General features: G+C 37.7%; 1 protein-coding gene across 1 annotated transcript; it reads right to left on the bottom strand.

The window, feature by feature from the left end:
- Positions 1 to 299: 299 nt before the first annotated feature.
- On the bottom strand, positions 300 to 19,559 carry LOC133533025 (zinc finger protein 37-like). The gene is made up of 8 exons (XM_061871936.1): positions 17,995 to 19,559; positions 16,189 to 16,327; positions 15,532 to 15,712; positions 14,776 to 14,883; positions 10,091 to 10,271; positions 8,650 to 8,802; positions 5,745 to 5,843; positions 300 to 5,047 (listed from the first exon to the last, which is right to left on the bottom strand). The coding sequence occupies exons 1-8, from the start codon at positions 19,228 to 19,230 to the stop codon at positions 4,829 to 4,831; spliced, it is 2,316 nt and encodes a 771-aa protein (XP_061727920.1). The 5' UTR covers positions 19,231 to 19,559; the 3' UTR covers positions 300 to 4,828.
- Positions 19,560 to 19,590: the final 31 nt, after the last annotated feature.

The raw sequence follows: 19,590 nt of genomic DNA on the forward strand, positions 1-19,590 counted from the left end.
ATACATGTGAGTATAGTATTTGAAATACAAAATACGTATTTGTATTTCAAATACATGTAATTGAAATACTGCCCAACCCTGAGCCTTGCCTGGGTTCGAATCCCGGTTAGCGCATTTATTTGTGTGATGAGCATTGTTCCAGAGTCGTGGGTGTTTTATCGTTGTCTGAGTACCCACAACACAAGCCTTCTTGAGCTTACCGTGGGACTTGTCAATTTGTGTAAGAATGTCCCTATAATATTTTACATATTGCTATTGAAAAAAAGGCATTGAAAATTGCAGAAATAAAAACAAAACAGTTCGTAAGATATGTGACCACATTTAATCTCTCCGTGACTTAATACTTATTAAATTACATCTATCAATTTAACACTTATACAAAAAATCTACAAGTAATATTCGATAGATTGACTTTAAAAATACATACATATTTACATTTCATAAAAAAACGAGATAAATCCTTAGCAAAAAACAGTAATATTGGTATTTTCAATTACCTTGAAAAAAAAAAATACAAAAATAACTTTAGAATCGAAATCAGTGTTTTTCATTCTAAATATTACATTAAAAGTTCGATTGTCCCAAATTGCAAAATGCAGGATAATTCCTAACACAAAAAAAGGCCCAAACCTTAAGAGTGGGGCCACACTGGTGCGTTGCGTTGCGTTGCATCGCGTTCTCGGGTTATTTCGTCGCTGAGTCGTTTTACATATTTTTGATATGAAATGCCACATGAAAGCGTTCAACGCACCAGTGCGGCCTCACTCTAAGAATTAAACATGTGATTGGGGGGACATTTGAGCTAGGTACTATGTTTAGTTACTTTTACTTTCAGATACAGAGGTATCTTTAGATATGTAAATAAAAGTAAACAAAATCTTCCCTCAAATGGCTCCTTAACCTTTCATATGTGCCTGTCAAAAATTTGCCATTTATTTAGCAACCATGACATCTGCATGTTTAAGTTGAATTTGGTTGTATATATATGGAGCAGAGCTCCTAAGCATACCAAAGGTTAAGCCAATCCACTTCTATTTCAAATTCCCTTTGCCGCCATACATGAAGCGGGGACAAATAAGAATGAAGTATATGAAGCGCCTATTCCCATCTGTGCCCGGCGGGACAAATGGGAAAACACCGTATCGTCTACATGGTAGCGCTACAAGGGTAGCTTAGCAGTGAATGGATTGAGGCTAGTACACATCAGGCGAAAAACCCGACTATAGCTTGATGCGTAGACAACCGCGTGCACACGGTTGTAATGTATGGAATTATATGGTCAATACCACATTGCTTTCGTTGCGTGATTATTGTTGCGTAGCCAACCACGTGCACACGGTTGTAATGTATGGAATTATATGTGCAATGTCACATTGCTTTCGTTCCGTGATTGAAAAAAGATCCATCATTACAAATGTCTTAAAGCTATGTTTTTTATAAGGATTCAACGAAAAATAAAAAATATATTCCAATATACATAAAAATACTAAACAACATCTACTAAAAAACTTATATGTAGACCGTATTTTCTTAGAAATAAGTTCAGATTTACTAGATTTTTAACTACAACATTGATAACTATGCTTCTAAAACGATTTTATTTTACATTTAATACTAGTTAGTAATTTTATAGTTATAACTGTTATAAGTTAAAATTATGTAAAATGTGTTTTTACAAGTATATCCAAGGTATTCATTAACTTATCAGATCTAATGGATATAACGTGTATATCCATTAACCTGTCCCCTACCAAGCTGTCAAATCACCCCTCTATCTACCCAGGCCGGAGATTACCGGCCAATTGTTTGTTGCCCCCGTCTCCCGCTTTCCACCCGCACGGGCCGCCCCAGATTTGTTACGACGGTTTTATACATTATATATATATATCAGAGCCGGGCACCGTTAATCAAAAAGTTAACTTCGTTAATCGCAGCTGTGTATCTTATATGGCAACTGCTCAGGTTGCCGCGATCGACTCTTGTCATACTCTCGTAATAACAAAATTAATACGGCGCACGGGGTAAGCAATATAAGACTCTTAGTCAGTAGGACGTACGACGATTCGCGCTATGTCAAGTTGCACTGCATGCAAACCTAACGCAAATTAGTCGGAACGTAATCGGCGCGGCGCGGCAGCGCGCGGCCTTGGTGTGAGTAGGTACTTAGGTATTAACGATTAACGGACTTAAGGAAAGTTAACGGAAGTTAACAAATATGTTACAGGTTTATAGTTAACTTAAAATTAACTATTAACGGACTTCTGCCCAGCTATAATATATATATATATAGTGTCCCGGTTTAGTATTCCCGAAAAATCATAATAAAAAATACACATCAAATATAAACAGGCGGTCTTATCACTTACAATAAATCTATCACATGTAATATAGAAGAAAATTCAAAGATCTGATGTCTGGTGTAGGGGGCGTCTTTTAATTACGTGAGGTGCTCGGGTTGAGTTATGCCGAATATCATCAAATATCACGTGGGGGAGTCTTGGCAAATATTAAGTAATTTTTTTCCTTAAAAAATCTAAATGCGTGGAAATAATAAAATAAAATGTTTCTAGCCTAAATGATATCGAAATTTTACAGAACTCTCCAAATAGTAGTAAATAAAGATAAATTGTTTTTCCAACGCATTTATACTTAAAATACAAATATTGAAAGATCCCTAGTGGAATGACGTGAGATCTTTCAATATTTGTGGGGAGTATTTGAAATTATATCAAATGTTATATCGAAAGAAAATATCTATTTTTATACCGGTCATTATACACCAATACAGATCAAAAACCCTCAAAAACACTTCACACGTGTCAAACACAAAAGCTGTCACTCGAAACACCGAAGTGTCAAAACTGAAATTGAACTTTATGCATATGCACGAATGTCAATGTTGCTCTATGGTCTGTGACGGATTAATCCGTCTTCGGCGTTGGACCTACGGTGCGGATATATCCGTCATTGGCGTTAAAAAGGTTAAACGTGAGCGTAGTTGCTCTAAGGAGGGACGCGTATTTTAAAAATGGTTTAACTCTATAACTGTTTAATGACAATAATAACCATACATCCAAGTTTTGGGCGCTGAAATATTTGACACTAACCTAAAATAGGTAAAAACTGAAAAACAAGAAACTATTTTACAAGCTTTTATTTAACCTGCAATGTACCTATGTGTTTGTTCTGGTCAAATCTTGCAAGTTAAATTTGATCTACTTCCTAATTGAGAGATTGACAACGCAATCAAATTGAGTTTGGGGTTGTTAGAATTGTCTCGATGAGTATTAGTTGCCTGTGGATGGAAAAGTACAGTCAGCGATAAACGCTTATATCAAAACTGCTATTTTTGCCAAAAACTTATAACATTTCAAGTACATTTGGAGCTTACTACCTATTTTTAATTCATAGTTTGGTAATTATTTTATAAAAAGTTATAAATACACAAAATCCGATCCGATCCGATGTATGTTATTGTAATACACTCCTGATAGAAATTGACGTTGTTTCAACATTTCAATAGAAACTTCTATGAGCGCTTGAGAATGTTTTATTGATTCATTAAACCTTAAACTTTAAATAAATCTATTATATTTTTTTACCTTATATACATTCTTCCATTATGGATAATACCTACCTACCGATTAGCCTATTAATTAGGTAAAGTACGCGTAACGCACTAAAATACTTTACGAAATTCGATACTGTATTTATGAAAATTACTCTCTTAAGTTTAGGCTTTCATATATAGATCGTGTCATTCACGATGACGTGTATCGTCATGTTATTAAAGGTTAGATTTGACAAATCTACGCGTCATCGTGAATGACACGAATTATAAAATATCTGAGATACTTAACACATTATACAAGACGTCACACATAACAATATTCTGATTTCGGCCCCAAACAATACAAAGTGCTCGGGAAGATGAACCGGCACAAAACTGGATGTTAACTGACTGTCGACCTTATTGCAAATAAATAAGGTCTATTATGGTCAGCCATTTTAGCACGAAAATCTCGAACACGACTACCATGAAGCATGAAGCTGCTATTTTAAAATACAGCCATTTTATAGTATTTTATGCAACAGTTGTATAAGAAGGGTCAAAAAAGGCGAGTGGCGTGAGTTACAATGTGAGCCGGAGCCGAAGGCGTAGGCGAACATTGTAAAGGAATACGCCACGAGCATTTTTTGACCTACTTATACAACGTTGCATACAATATTTTTCCTACGAGTCAACAAAAATAAATCTTAATTTAGGTAAACAAAGCAAAAGTATATAGCCAAGACGCGCGAGCATACCTTGTTACGCGCCCGGCCCGACGTGGCCGCGGCCGGCCGGTCGGCGACACCTCCTCGTAACTCATGAGGCCCTGGTACTTGCTACTTGCTAAATTAAATTTTTGGACAGTTTTTTCTCAATTTTGGCCACCGTAGCCTACGGAGACTAACAAGCAACGCTAAGCGGTCTTCGTAGTCTATGGGTGTTGCTATATTACGGGTGTCACATGCGTGTTTCTGACTTATGAAGTAATTATTTTTACTATGCAACCAAATGAATATTTTGTAAGTTGGCAGCAATGCACTTAGTTTAAAACTGTATTCGTTTTGGTTTTGTTAGGTTGGTAGCCATTAATCGCAGTAACGTTATAGCGATTAAAAGCACAAGAGCTTTTATGAGGAATAGACAATATAGACTTTTCTTTAAACTTTTATGTATGTTCTTATATTCGTGTTAATGAATGCATAAATGACAGATAATAGTAGAGGAGTAGGAAAAAGTGTAAATGTTTGTGTTTTCCCTTAGTTATGTAGATGATTTTTACCTTATTTCTCCCCTATCCCTCTCTTCCTTATGGGTCTTCCCTATATGTTTCTGCAGCTCCTTCAGCGCGGTGTACTGGCGCGGGCACAGCGCGCACTTGTGCGGGAAGGCGGAGGCGTCGCCGTGCGCGCGCGCGGCGTGGCGCGAGAGGGTGGTGGACGAGGCGAAGCTGCGGTGGCACGTTTCGCAGGTGTAGGGTTTTGAGGTGCTGTGGGACTGAAAATAAAAGGGTTCACTTTTAAAAACAATAACTTTGGACTCTAATATTAAAATAAAACTCCATCGCTCGAAACTATGCCGCCATACCTTAGCCTAATATGGTACATTAGATGGCGCCACTTTTTGATATTTAACATTTTTTTTTTTACAACAAAAATTACACAGCATTACAGTATGTACTAATGCACTGCGAAATTTAGGACAGAAAGTATACAAATGCATACACATCAGGTACAGAATACAATCTGGGACTAGGTAGGTCAATATTATTTTTAAGTTATATATCAGTACACAAATAGAAGGGTATTGATCATTATATTGTGTTATACATGAAAAAGAGAATAACAAAACACAAGGGAACCTTAATAACTAACTGAGGACGGACGGTCGTCCATTGCCTCACAATGGTTTTTGCATTGCTCACAAATTTGCTTCCAACTACTGGCATTTAACACATATCAGTGTTAGAATAAGGATCAAAGTCAAATGACGTTCTAAAAAATTAAATCATGTTTCGAAAGATGGCAGTAAATTTACTGTGGCTACGTTTTCTTTGACAATCCAACTCTATTTCAATTTCTTTTTGGTATTAACAACTTTTAGGTGTCGGTTTAAGAGTTTATTCCGAATATCATTTACAAATATCGCAGCTGTATGGTTGCTTGTTGCTCGTATAAAATAAATTTGTACTTACAACTTTAAGGTGCCGCTTGAGACTAGAATTGGTTCCGAAGCTGGTCTTGCAGATGTCGCAGGTGAATGGTCGTTCGTTGCGATGTGTACGTTCGTGGACCTGTCGTATAACAGAAAAAGCAAATGTAAATTAACAATTTCAAGTGTCTCTACCCCGGCGTTTTTATCCTCCGTCCATAGCTCAGCAACTCTTGTAGGTAAAATCCTAAGGGCCTGTCCTTCAAACTACGAGATTGCTGGCTTAACGGACTCTAAAAACGCCTGGTCCATTGTCTGCCCGGGTAAGGATTTCCCCGAAAATCTAAATTCGCAAAGGACCTGGGATGACATACAATGTAAAATCATTTACGACTCTCTCTTAAGCCGCAGTACAGGTTCAGCACGCGCCAGACTATTAGCAGCAGGTGCTAGGGAATCCGGCGCCTGGCTACACGCCTTCCCGTCGGTACATACAGGTACTTTCCTGGAACCGCACACTCTGCGCGTTGCTGCCTGCCTGCGACTCGGCGTCCGGGTCTGTGCCCCACATAGGTGCCCCTGCGGCACTAACGTCGACGTCCTTGGACACCACGGGCTCTCCTGCCAAAGGAGCGCCGGCCGCTTCTCCCGACACGCCGCGCTCAACGATATTCTCCGCCGGTCTCTCGCCAGCGTCAACGTGCCAGCTCTACTTGAGCCCGCCGGCATTTTAAGAGACGATGGTAAGAGACCGGACGGAATGACACTAATTCCGTGGAAGATGGGACGGGTGCTGGTATGGGACGCCACTTGTGTAGACACCCTAGCCCCGTCTCATCTCCACGGCACATCTGCTAAGGTCGGCGCGGCGGCAGAAGCAGCCGAAAATTTAAAAATGACCAAATATAGGGGTCTCGGCGCCGAATACAATTTCATACCTTTTGGCGTCGAGACCCTTGGCCCGTGGGGTCCAAGTGCCCTTAAGCTCTTTAAGGACCTTTCAAAAAGGTTAGCAGAGGTCACCGGCGACCGCAGAGCTGGCAGCTTCCTCGCTCAAAGAATTAGTCTTGCAATACAGCGAGGAAATGCTGCCAGTATCTACGGCACCATGCCGCAGGGGGATATTTTTTAGTATTTTATTTTAAGTTTAGTATTATTTATTTTTAGATTTAGGTTTTAAGTTTTATAGTGTATTCTACAAATTGTATAGTCAAAACAAAATAATTATAATAAATGGTTGTAAGTTTTTTATAGTTAAAAGTGGAATTCATAAAAAAAAAATAATAATAACAATAACGCTTGTGAACCGAATTTATAGCATTAAATAAATAAATAAAATTCGTTTATTTCAGTCCATAAACATCTTACAGTTAAAACTACAAATAAAATAAAATAAAATTAAAATCACAATTACAAATTAGATCACAAATAAATACTATTTATTATACACAATTTATTTATATCACACAAATACCCATTAATAATCAATATCATAAATAACATTTACAGTACATATGGGGCTACTTTATAGCACTAGTGCGAGAAGTAGCATATTACGTTACTGTGTCGAACATTTAAAGGGCCATATGTACTGTAAAACGTTGTACGATACATGTGCGAATAGGTAATTCGCAACTCGTGTCGATTTAAAACACTCCCTTTGGTCGTGTTTTAATTTATCGCCACTCGTTTCGAATTTCCTATTTTTCGCACTTGTATCGTAATGTACTATTTTATTAAGTTGGATCATGCAACAATGATTCATATATGCGCAGTCGAACCTGCTCGCAATCATTGTCAGAATGCTGTTGGGGCTGCCCCTCCCCGGCGCACCAGGGAGGCGCATGGTGGCAGGGAAGCTGTCTACCCTGGCTGTACTCCTGACGCGCTGCAGTATCGGGGCAACCTCATCAGCACTCTGAACGCATCCTTATATTGGATTCGCAGAGCATTGTACTGTTTCTGGGTATAATCACTCCACAGGCTGCTGGTATAAAAGGCTGAGTCATTGCTTTCAACTATATGTTTTCCGTCAGTCACAGAATACGCGCTTCACCCAGCCCCGAACGGAATTATCTAACCGCAGCGTCAGATCAACTGAAGATTGACAAAATCTAATTTCGATTGTCAACTCAGTAGATAGTTTAAAATGAGTATCTAGATCTAGATGTATCTACCTATAAATTTCAGTAAATAATAACTTTTTCTTCTGCATATAAGGTCCCTTTTTAGGGTTCCGTAGTCAACTAGGAACCCTTATAGTTTCGCCATGTCCGTCTGTCTGTCCGAGGCTTTGCTCCGTGGTCGTTAGTGCTAGAAAGCTGAAACTCGGGATGGATATATAAATCAATAAAGCCGACAAAGTCGTACAATAAAATCTAAAAATTAATTTTTTTGAGGGTACCTCCCCTACACGTAAAGTGGGGGTGAATTTTTTTTTGCTTCAACCCTACAGTGTGGGGTATCGTTGGAAAGGTCTTTCAAAACTAATAGGGGTCTTCAACAAACATTTTTTGATAAAGTGAATATATTCGGAGATAATCGCTCCGAAAGAAAAAAAAATTGTGTCCCCCCCCCTCTAACTTTTGAACCATAGGTCCAAAAATAATGAAAAAAATCGTGGAAGTAGAGCTTAAGAAAGACATTAAATGAAAACTATAGCGGACATGGTCAGTTTAGCTGTTTTTGAGTTATCGCAAAAAGTTCCCCCTTCATAGTAAAAAGACTTACTTTACCTAATTAGGTACTGATTATATTAAAAATATTAAATTAAATATTAAATAATGCAAATTTGCCTATTTGTTTAACTCGCGTGAAAGGTACCGTTTCATCCCTTGGTTAACAATTTACTATACTTTAAGCTCCAGTTTAGCTTATTGTGACGAAAGAGTAACTACGGAACCCTACACTGAGCGTGGCCCGACATGCTCTTGGCCGGTTTTTATTACCTGCAAGTTGTAGCTCTCGAAGAACCCTTTCCCGCAGTAAGTGCACCTGAACGTGGCGCCCCTGGCGGCCCGCTCGTGGCATTTCATGTGCATCTTCAGTAACGCTTGCGAACCGAATTTCTTGGAGCACTGTTCGCAGCTGTGGGTTTTTTCCTGCAAAAAAAATGTAGCAATACATCGTGTTTTTTTATTAACTCCATTAATTGGGCGTTTCTCTTATCCCACGCTCAACGAGAGTGGGAGGGGGTTAGGGTCGGCAACGCGCATGTAACTCCTCTGGAGTTGCAGGCGTACATAGGCTACGGATACTGCTTACCATCAGGCAGGCCGTATGCTAGTTTGCCACCGACGTAGTATTAAAAAAGAAAAAAATGTTACAGCCAGAGAGTGAGCGTATTTGAACCGCTTGGAGCAGTCAGCTTGGCTCTCTGTACCTACTTAATTTATATATCAAGTAATGGTCTATCTAATATACATACTTACCAGATGGGTGTCCTTGTGTTTGGCCATGCAATGAGCGTATTTATTTGTTTTTTTTTTCACTTACAAGATGTGTGTCCCTGTGTTTGGCCAGAGAGTGAGCGTATTTGAACCGCTTGGAGCAGTCGGCTTGGCTCTCTGTACCTACTTAATTTATATATCAAGTAATGGTCTATCTAATATACATACTTACCAGATGGGTGTCCTTGTGTTTGGCCATGCAATGAGCGTATTTATTTGTTTTTTTTTTTTTCACTTACAAGATGTGTGTCCCTGTGTTTGGCCAGAGAGTGAGCGTATTTGAACCGCTTGGAGCAGTCGGCTTGGCTCTCTGTACCTACTTAATTTATATATCAAGTAATGGTCTATCTAATATACATACTTACCAGATGGGTGTCCTTGTGTTTGGCCATGCAATGAGCGTATTTATTTGTTTTTTTTTTTCACTTACAAGATGTGTGTCCCTGTGTTTGGCCAGAGAGTGAGCGTATTTGAACCGCTTGGAGCAGTCGGCTTGGCTCTCTGTACCTACTTAATTTATATATCAAGTAATGGTCTATCTAATATACATACTTACCAGATGGGTGTCCTTGTGTTTGGCCATGCAATGAGCGTATTTATTTGTTTTTTTTTTCACTTACAAGATGTGTGTCCTTGTGTTTGGCCAGAGAGTGAGCGTATTTGAACCGCTTGGAGCAGTCGGCTTGGCTCTCTGTACCTACTTAATTTATATATCAAGTAATGGTCTATCTAATATACATACTTACCAGATGGGTGTCCTTGTGTTTGGCCATGCAATGAGCGTATTTATTTGTTTTTTTTTTTCACTTACAAGATGTGTGTCCCTGTGTTTGGCCAGAGAGTGGGCGTATTTGAACCGCTTGGAGCAGTCGGCTTGGCTCTCTGTACCTACTTACTTTATATATCAAGTAACGTTGGTCTATCTAATATACATACTTACCAGATGGGTGTCCTTGTGTTTGGCCAGAGAGTGAGCGTATTTGAACCGCTTGGGGCAGTCGGGGCAGCAGTAGCCGGGCGCGGCGCCGGCCGCGTGCGCCGCCATGTGCGCCCGCAGCGCCATCCAGCCCGTCACGGACGCCTTGCAGATCTTGCACTCGCGGACGCGGGTTGGGTGGTACCTAAGACGGATATTTGTGAGATGTATGATAAGTAACTGGTCTGGTCCTAACTCTCTCACATACACACACAATCACACATACATATACACACACACACACACACACACACACACACACATACACTCACACACCATATAAGTTGCATGTGCGTTTTTTTTAACCTATTAGTTTATTCATAGTTATAGTCATTTATTCATAATAGTATAAATACAAATTGTAATAGTACTAACGTTAACGTTTTACAGTACATATGGCCCTTTAAATGTTCGACACAGTAACGTAATATGCTAATTTTCGCTAGTGTTGAGTTGCTCACTCGTGAGGCACCTCATTTGTACCACTCACTTTGTTAAATTGTCGCAGAACTTCACACCGCATAAATGTCATACATCACTCCTCAATTAATTTTACTCATTTACTCGCGCGCATCACACACAGCTCTTACCACTCAAACACTTCAAATTTAAAAAAAAACTCTCAGCCTTTCAAACTCACTCGCGTTCCTCACAACTCGCAAGAGTCGCGAGGCGCTCGGTGCTCGCCGACATTCAAATGAAGAAATGAGTCATTGACGTCATCGTATTCATCGCTCATACTATCAACTGCCCAACTACAAACCTTATTGCAAGGACAAAAGGTCCACCGAGAAATGCGTTGTGTTTGTACCATTCACTCGCCTCACTGTGACATCCTCTCAAAAATCCTTTCAAAATGAAACAATGAATTGGATTTACCGAAAGAGGGAGTGAGACAGACACGCGCCGTGCTTCAATAACACCTCATCGAAAATACGTTAAAAATGAAACACGAAAGAAAACAAGCGTAAGCGTCCGCAAGCTTACATACATATTACGCCATTTTGATCCTAGCATTGCTAAGTTACTTGTCAAAAGCGAAAAATCTAAGTCATCAAAGAACCTACCGAAGAAAGTTTTTTTTCTCTGTCGCACTTGTAATTTCATACGTAAGTGCGACAGCAAAGCAAAACTTCGTGGTTCGCGGTAGGCCTCCATATTTGTTAGCTATTATTGTACTAACGCGCATACCAGTATAACCTGACCTCAAGACTCATATTGCTGGTGTCATGTATAATCTGAATCAATTAGACTGGACAGTGAAATGGTTACTTGATAAGCGATTGAAATGCCAACCAAGTCTCACTGGGCATTTACGAAGCTTGCTTAAAAACAGTTATCGTTTAAGAGACCAAAATATTATTTAAATTATTGAAATATAATATAGTGGCGTACACAAAATATGATAATTTACATTAGTTTATTAATAAAAAAAGTAAATATAATTTGTATAGGTGAAATAAACATGTACATTTTAACGATTTGAATTTGTAATACTTTTTGTTAACGTGCTTCGTAAACTATTTCGATCATTTATGATTTTGACATATTTATAATACGAGAAACTCGAAAAAGTTGTTCGTAATCTTTAGTTGTGTTTTATAAATAGTGATCAGTGACCATTCTTATAATTATGCCAAAATAACAATATATTAACATTGTTTTCGCGATAAAATATACCTGTGGGTCTTTCGTTGTGTCTTTTGCATACAAAAATCAAGTGTATATTACACGCCGGTGGCATTACCGCGCGAACGTTATTGAGGCTTTCGTTTGTTATCATATTACAATGATATTATTACTGATAAATTATGAGGTGGTAAGTTAGTAATTTCTATATAATAATGGTACAAAAAATATTGGATTTGTTCTCCTTAGTTTGTTAATTGTTTGTTTGGTAGTTTATGGTTAGTATTTATTTCAATATATGAATGTTAAACTTAAAATGATATCAAGTAGCAAAAATTGATACTGAACAATCTAACAATAAAAATAATGAACTGCTAAATTAGAACAAGTTTCATAAAAGCATCAAATTAAGTTGCAATAGGATGTATGTACTTTAACTCCTTAGTTTGATTCTTAAATGTATGTCTTCTGTTGTTAAAGTTCTGTTTTAAACCTCCAGAATTGCACTCCAATTAAATATTTAAAAGGAAGTTTAGCAATGCCTAAATATGTATTTACATTAAATATGGTTTGCTGCCGTTGGAGTTGATGGAATAGTCGATGCTGCAAAACTGCTAGTACCTCTCCTCATTTGAAGTAAGACATTGTAACACCTCATTTTAGAGAATGAGGTACTCATACAAACTCATTTTAAATTGATGTCCTACCCATCACTAATTTTCGCACTGGTGCTATAAAGTATCACCATATGTACTGTTAATTATTTAATGTAATTAATTAGTATTATTTAATGTAGTTAATGGTATTTTGTTAAGTATAAGTATAGCATATTGATCTTAATGTTAAACTTGCTTTGCGCTCCAGGGCCCCAAGATACAGGCTTATCCTAGTTTGGGTTCCACCGGATATTTCTTTTATGGAAAAATTGTTACTGGTAAACAATAAAAAGATTTTGATTTTATTTTTATAGGGACCGTGCGCGTTGGAGATTGACACATCACGCCAAAGCAAGTGCTACCATCTACCATTCTCGTACGTTTTCTTGTGCATAGTAGGTTCTGCCATCTTGTGGGCTGCATTGGAAGCATAAACGTCAAATTTATACCTCACGCCAGAAATCTGACGTCTCCAGTGCTGCCCCCTATGGTTTATGCATGCTCCCTATAAAATTGATAAAAGTTCGGTGTGCTCAATCGAATAAATACTTTCACTTTTAGGGTTCCGTAGTCAACTAGGAACCCTTATAGTTTCGCCATGTCCGTCTGTCTGTCTGTCTGTCTGTCTGTCCGAGGCTTTGCTCCTTGGTCGTTAGTGCTAGAAAGCTGAAATTTGGCATGGATATATAAATCAATAAAGCCGACAAAGTCGTACAATAAAATCTAAATTTTTTTTTTTTTAGGGTACCTCCCCTACACGTAAAGTGGGGGTGAATTTGTTTTTTCGCTTCAACCCTAAAGTGTAGGGTATCGTTGGAAAGGTCTTTCAAAACTAATAAGGGTCTTCAACAAACATTTTTTGATAAAGTGAATATATTCGGAGATAATCGCTCCGAAAGAAAAAATAAATGTGTCCCCCCCCCTCTAACTTTTGAACCATAGGTCAAAAAATATGAAAATAATCGTGGAAGTAGAGCTTAAGAAAGACATTAAATGAAAACTATAGCGGACATGATCAGTTTAGCTGTTTTTGAGTTATCGCAAAAAGTTTTCCCTTCATAGTAAAAAGACTTACTTTAATTAGGTACTGATTATGCAAATTTGCCTATTTGTTTAACTCGCGTGAAAGGTACCGTTTCATCCCTTGGTTAACAATTTACTATACTTTAAGCTCCAGTTTAGCTTATTGTGACGGAAGAGTAACTACGGAACCCTATACTGAGCGTGGCCCGACATGCTCTTGCCCGTTTATTTAGACTTACGAGCGACATAAACCTAGAACATCAATATTGTTATTTAGAACTTTTGCGTTCTGAACACATATACAGCAGCGGCAAAACACAAATCTCTGTTTAGACATTTCGCTGGAACATCAGTTATTTGCGACCACGACCAGTGAAACCTGCGTCGAAACGTCGGAAATAAAGGTATAAAAGAAAATTCTTGATAAACCCAGTTTTAAATATGTTTGAAAAAACACTGAATTTTATAATTTATTTTTATAGTTTATGTTAAAAAATATTTAATTTGATTAAATTACTAGCCGTTTAAAATATTTTCAATCGTGGTTGAACGTCGGATAAGTCTGTGCCTTCGATGCCTATCCACGAATGACAATATGGCGGCCGAATGTTTGAAATGTCACCGTATTTAAGAATGATTTTGCTTAAAATTTAGTGTTTTCTTCGTATGATGAAAAACATTGTGTGTAACTCTGAAGGTAAGAAAATTGCAAACTCGAGTCTTTATTTTATTTATTTTATTTTATTTTATTTATTTTACAACTGTTGACTGTTGTTACAGGTCCCATCCGGTATTTATTCCACAAATTACCCATGACACATAACTTGATATTATCTTCATCACACTTGCTCGAAAAAGATCTTATTTCATGCAGGTGTATTGAAGCACAAATGCCTATATTGTTCCCGCGAGAGTTATGGATTGTGAAAAAAAAGAGCTATAACTCCCTAGGGAGTTAGTTTTTGTTTAAATTATGTCACTTGTTCACAAAAACCAAGAAGCAAAAATTATTTAATTTCATTAATTTAACAGCCATTTAAAATATGTTTACATAATTTTCAATCGTGGCAGAATGTTGAATAGGTCTGCCTTACATGTCAAGAAATTACAAAATGGCGGACGAATATTTGATGTCACCGTATATAAGAATTATTTCGCTTAAAATTTAGTTTTTTCTTTGCAAGTGTGAGGAAAAAATTGTGTGTAACTCCGGGGGTAAGAATATTGCAAACTCGGGTCTTAAATTCCCTCCAGCCTGCGGCTGTCGAGAATTACCACCCTCGTATCCAAAATTTCACTTACCCCTCTCGTTGCACAATGTACTATTTTAAGAGCACTTACTTCTGCCGATGATTTTTGAGGCTGCTTTTAACTGAGAAGACCTTGTCGCAGTCCTTGCACGGATGAACGTTGCCCTCTGCTCCATCTTTAACTTCTTTTGCGTTCAATCTAAAACAATAAGTAGTTATTTGTTTTACAAGGGGGCAAACAATTGTTAATTGGTTTACCAGATGTCACGAGTGTCGCGACTGACGTGTGTGTGACTGAGTGTGTGTGTGTGTGTGTGTGTGTGTGTGTGTGTGTGTGTGTGTGTGTGTGTGTGTGTGTGTGTGTGTGTGTGTGTGTGTGTGGCGAGTGTGTTGGCGAGTGTGGAGATTTCGTGGTAAACTATGTCATAGTTTATCACGAATAAATGCTATGATTTCTGATTTATGACGAAAAATGTATTGCTGAAACAATATACAGCTAATATTACGAGTACAAGCAGGAGTTGAAAATAGAGTTCCGGTTAATCCGGTTATAATATTAGCTGAAAATGGTTGAGCATTAGACTTTTCGTCCGCGACATCTATTATCAGGCAGCAGTACTGATAAATCTGCTACTCGACGCTAGATGTCGACTACGAAAATAATAAGCGTTTTGGTAAGAAAATTGATGTATGGAGTGAGCACTGTATGATTACTTATTTCTCTATGCTCTGGTTTAGCCGTAGTACTTGCCAATTTTGCCATCTTTTCAGCCTACCCGAATTCTTATTCGTATTCACCAAATCCTTCGCAAGCTCGTTCATATGTTGTAAAAGCATTTAAAATTACCTTTCAATAATCCTAGCTTCTCTCTTCATACTCTTCTTCAGCTCCTTTTCTTTCTCCAACCTATGCCGCGTCTCATTGGTCAATCCGAATGTATGCCATTTCGTATGGACCAGGAACCGCTTTGGGTGTCTGAAGAGGAGATTACAGTGGGAGCATTCAAAGTAGGTTTTTGGATTTGGACCTGGAAAAAAATTATTAATAGGAGATTGTACAACAAGGGTATAAAGCGATCTGTGTCGAAAGATGGCAGTAAATTTACTGTGGCTACAAAGTATCGTGCGACTTTCAATTACCAATAAGTTTATCAGAACTTATGGACAATATATCGTTAAATTTGATAAATGAAGGAAGACATCGTGTGGAAACCGGACAAATCCAAAAAAGATCTAGTTAGTTAGACCTGAGTTCTCCATGCAGAGGCGGCGTTAGGCGTGGGCGACGTGGGCCACCGCCTACGGCCTCGCGGTCCGAGGGGCCTCGCGCCTCAAATCAGTACCTATAGGTATCTCGGACACACGTAAAAATGTTCGTTATTTCTCGCGCCACCAGAGGGCCTCGCTAAATGTACCTTGCCCACATAAGATTCTGGTCTTGCCCTGCCATAAGCCGTGGCAAAAATGCCGGGACAATGCGAGGAAGAAGATGAGTATATCTTACCCTTTCTTGCAGCTTCTTTTGCTTGTGCTACATTGTTTTCTTCAATGATGACAGCATCCTCATCTAAAGTGTCTCTGGATATAGCATTACTGTCTTTAAGGAACGAACTCTCGCTTTCAGTGCATTCCTCCATCTCCACCTTTAAGTAAGAAAATATGTATATGTTAAAGATTAACACCGATGTACACACCGTGTTTTCATTGAATTCCGTTGGCTTCGGGGCATGAGTAAGTATGTTAAAGAAAACTAAATGGCATAGGTAATTAAATTTTTTTTTACATATATATAATAATAAAAAAAGCCTTTTATTCTTTGATAATGGTTACAGGTATGAAATTAAAACTTATATCTAATTAATATTTTGTTCTAGAATCCCTAGGGTGGGTAAAGGCCTCCACCAGAGCTATCCATTTGTCCCTGTCCTGTGCTACTGTCATCTAGTCTGTACCAGCTGTTCTTTTTATGTCTTCGTCCCATCGCATCAGGGGTCTGCCATGGCTTCTTTTGCCAATATATATTATTCTTCATAAAAAGTAATTAAATGTTGCATACAGCGCTGTTGTAACATGGTCATTACATTTAACTCAACCAATTGAAAACTGTGACATATGATATGACATTCATTTTGAACATCAATTGTCCAAGATAGTACTTACGTAAAACGTTACGTTACGTTTAGTAGCAAATGTATTAACTCATACTAAACACAACTACTACTTAATGGTGAAGCGACCCAAACTGAGTCTTGGCCTCCGACACGAGGACACGCCAGTTTTCTCGATACTAAACACTAATCAATATGTAAACAGGCCCTAAGGCAAGTATACACGCTCGTAAGAGCCTTATAAGATAAAAATAAATTATTGATTATCTACGAAATGGAGTCAATTAGAATACCAGCTATCTTCGAGCAAGTTACTTAACCCTTTACCGCATATGCAACCATATATAGCAGTTATAATATTCAACTCTATTGACAGCTATTAAAGTTCAAATTTCATTAAAATATTTTTTACGACATGCATTAAGGGGTTAATTTAAGCGCAGGAACACACCCTTGAAATTAACGGAAATAAAAAAACAGATCATGCATTCATATGAATTGAAGGCAGACCAAGAAATCTCTGCATGACATTTTCAATGACAAAGTTTGGTCATTATTAACATGACGTTTATAATAACACTCCCACACTTTAGCTAAGACCGACTAACTGAACATTGTAAATATTGTTTGTTTTTTTAGGAGGAAATAAAGAATTTAAGTAAAGTTATAATTTACGTGTATATGATAAGTAATGTACTCGAGCGAGTGCAGACCTGGCTAGAGCGGCCGCTCGGTTGAAGAATATGATAAGCAAAAATTGTTATTTACCAGTGTAATGGTGTCAGTTTTCGTAATTGAAATGACAGATAAATTATATTGAGCATGTTATGAACAGTTTCTTATGTGTGTTGTTATAAGATATGTTATTGTTGTATGAAATCTACTGCGGATGGAGTATCTAGACAAACCTTACTGGTTTAAGTTTCAAGTTTCAAGTTTCAAGTTTCAAGTTACCTGAATAAATAAATAATTATTAAAAAAAAAAAACATAACAACTCATTCCCATTGGAATCTTCTTGCAACCATTTAAATGAATTACTTTACTAAACGAATTACGTCCACACGCATGAGTTTGTGGCAGCCACTCATGCATGCTTGAGTTCTTAGTCAAGTGGCCATGGCTGGGGTGTTGCTAAATTATGAACTTAAGAAGTGTTTCTACTTTTATACATATTATTAAAAATATATTTTAAAATGAGTACCTTTATTTGGACTACATCTTCCTCAATAATCTCTTTCTTGATGTCAACTTCTGCTATCAAGTCTTCTTTTTCTGAATCAGGTCCATCAGACTCTCTCGGTGTCGCCTCTTCATCAGTCAGGTTTTTATTTATAAGACTCCGCCTTAATGGTTTACAATGAATTTCACTCTGTATTTTAAGAGGTTCCTTTTCATTCTTTATTTTACTTAAATCATTTGGCGATATATTGTTAATGTCAGTTTCCATCATTGTTGTTTTTGAACATTCTTCCATATTTGTTTTTTGTAGTTTTGTATTTAAATCCATAGATTTGTTTGGTGAGCTTTTACTGGTCAAGTTTAAACCCTGGATGTCTGATTTTGTATCTTTACCTTCCAATCTGGTCCGTAGGAAATCAGTAACATTAGAATTAGGATCATGTGTGTTTAATGTTTTATGACTTAAATTAATATTTGTGCTTACATTTTTACTATTATCTATTCCATGTAGTTTTGTGTTTCTCATAACCAAACTTGATTTGTTTGAGACTGCATCTTTCAAAATTGATTCAGTATTTAAATTTTTTAACTTATCTTTAGGTGTACTATTTATAAGTATATCTTCAATAAGTTTCACTGTATTCTCTAGGCTTTTTCTTTTATTACTGTCAATTAGAGATTTTTCCGGTGCTTTTGTTGGATCAAGACTGTAGCATGGATTTTCTTGTACTGGATTATACTGACCATGATTTGAGTCCATTCCTAGATGTTTTTGAAAAGCTTTAGTGTGTAACTGAGGTATATTTATCGGTACTTTCCGACTGACATTTTCTCTATAATGCGAGTTGTTTATATCATAATTTTTGCTTTCAGGATTGTGGTAATTCATCAAACTAGGCCCGTGATCGCTGTGTGTGTTTAAATTTATGGGCAGAATATTGGTGTCAAGACTGCTTGGTGTCGTATTATGTGGCAAATTGGGATTAGGAGGGACACAGTTTGTTTGAAAGTTCAGATGATGATAGCTTGAGAAAGGGCTCATGGAATGCCCCATATTCAAAGGCGAATGACCGAATGATCGATAATCCGGTATATCATAGGCCGACGCTGCAGTTTCAGGCGTTGGTTGAGGCATTTTGGGCAAGTTACCCAAGTTATGCCCTAAATTCATTGGATTTGACATTTGAGTCATATTCACAGGTATTCCCATGTTTATAGGTACATCGTTCGGCCCGAAAGGCCCACTGTTGTGTAACATAACTAGTTCAACACTAAAATCAACACACTATTTCGATTTAGAGTCCATTTTGTGAGTTAAATTCGTAAAGTAAACACGATCGCAAACAGTGTAGAAAGCCATTTTGACATGTTTCTCGTCTCGTCCGGTCCGTCCACCCAAAAACCGGTGATAAATAAGTGATAAGGATTGGCTTTGTACATGGATTCCGGTTTATTACAATCGATCGATTAGTTGGTCCGCATGTATCATGATTAAAAATCGCTCAGAATCATAATACAAGTTGGATTAATAATTACTACGCTAGGCTTTATTTATGAAGAACATGCAAAGTAAATACATAATCGCGCATATCTATAATTGACATTACGTTACGACATG

The sequence above is a fragment of the Cydia pomonella genome, chromosome 28 (assembly GCF_033807575.1).
Source record: "Cydia pomonella isolate Wapato2018A chromosome 28, ilCydPomo1, whole genome shotgun sequence".
Classification (NCBI taxonomy): domain Eukaryota; kingdom Metazoa; phylum Arthropoda; class Insecta; order Lepidoptera; family Tortricidae; genus Cydia; species Cydia pomonella.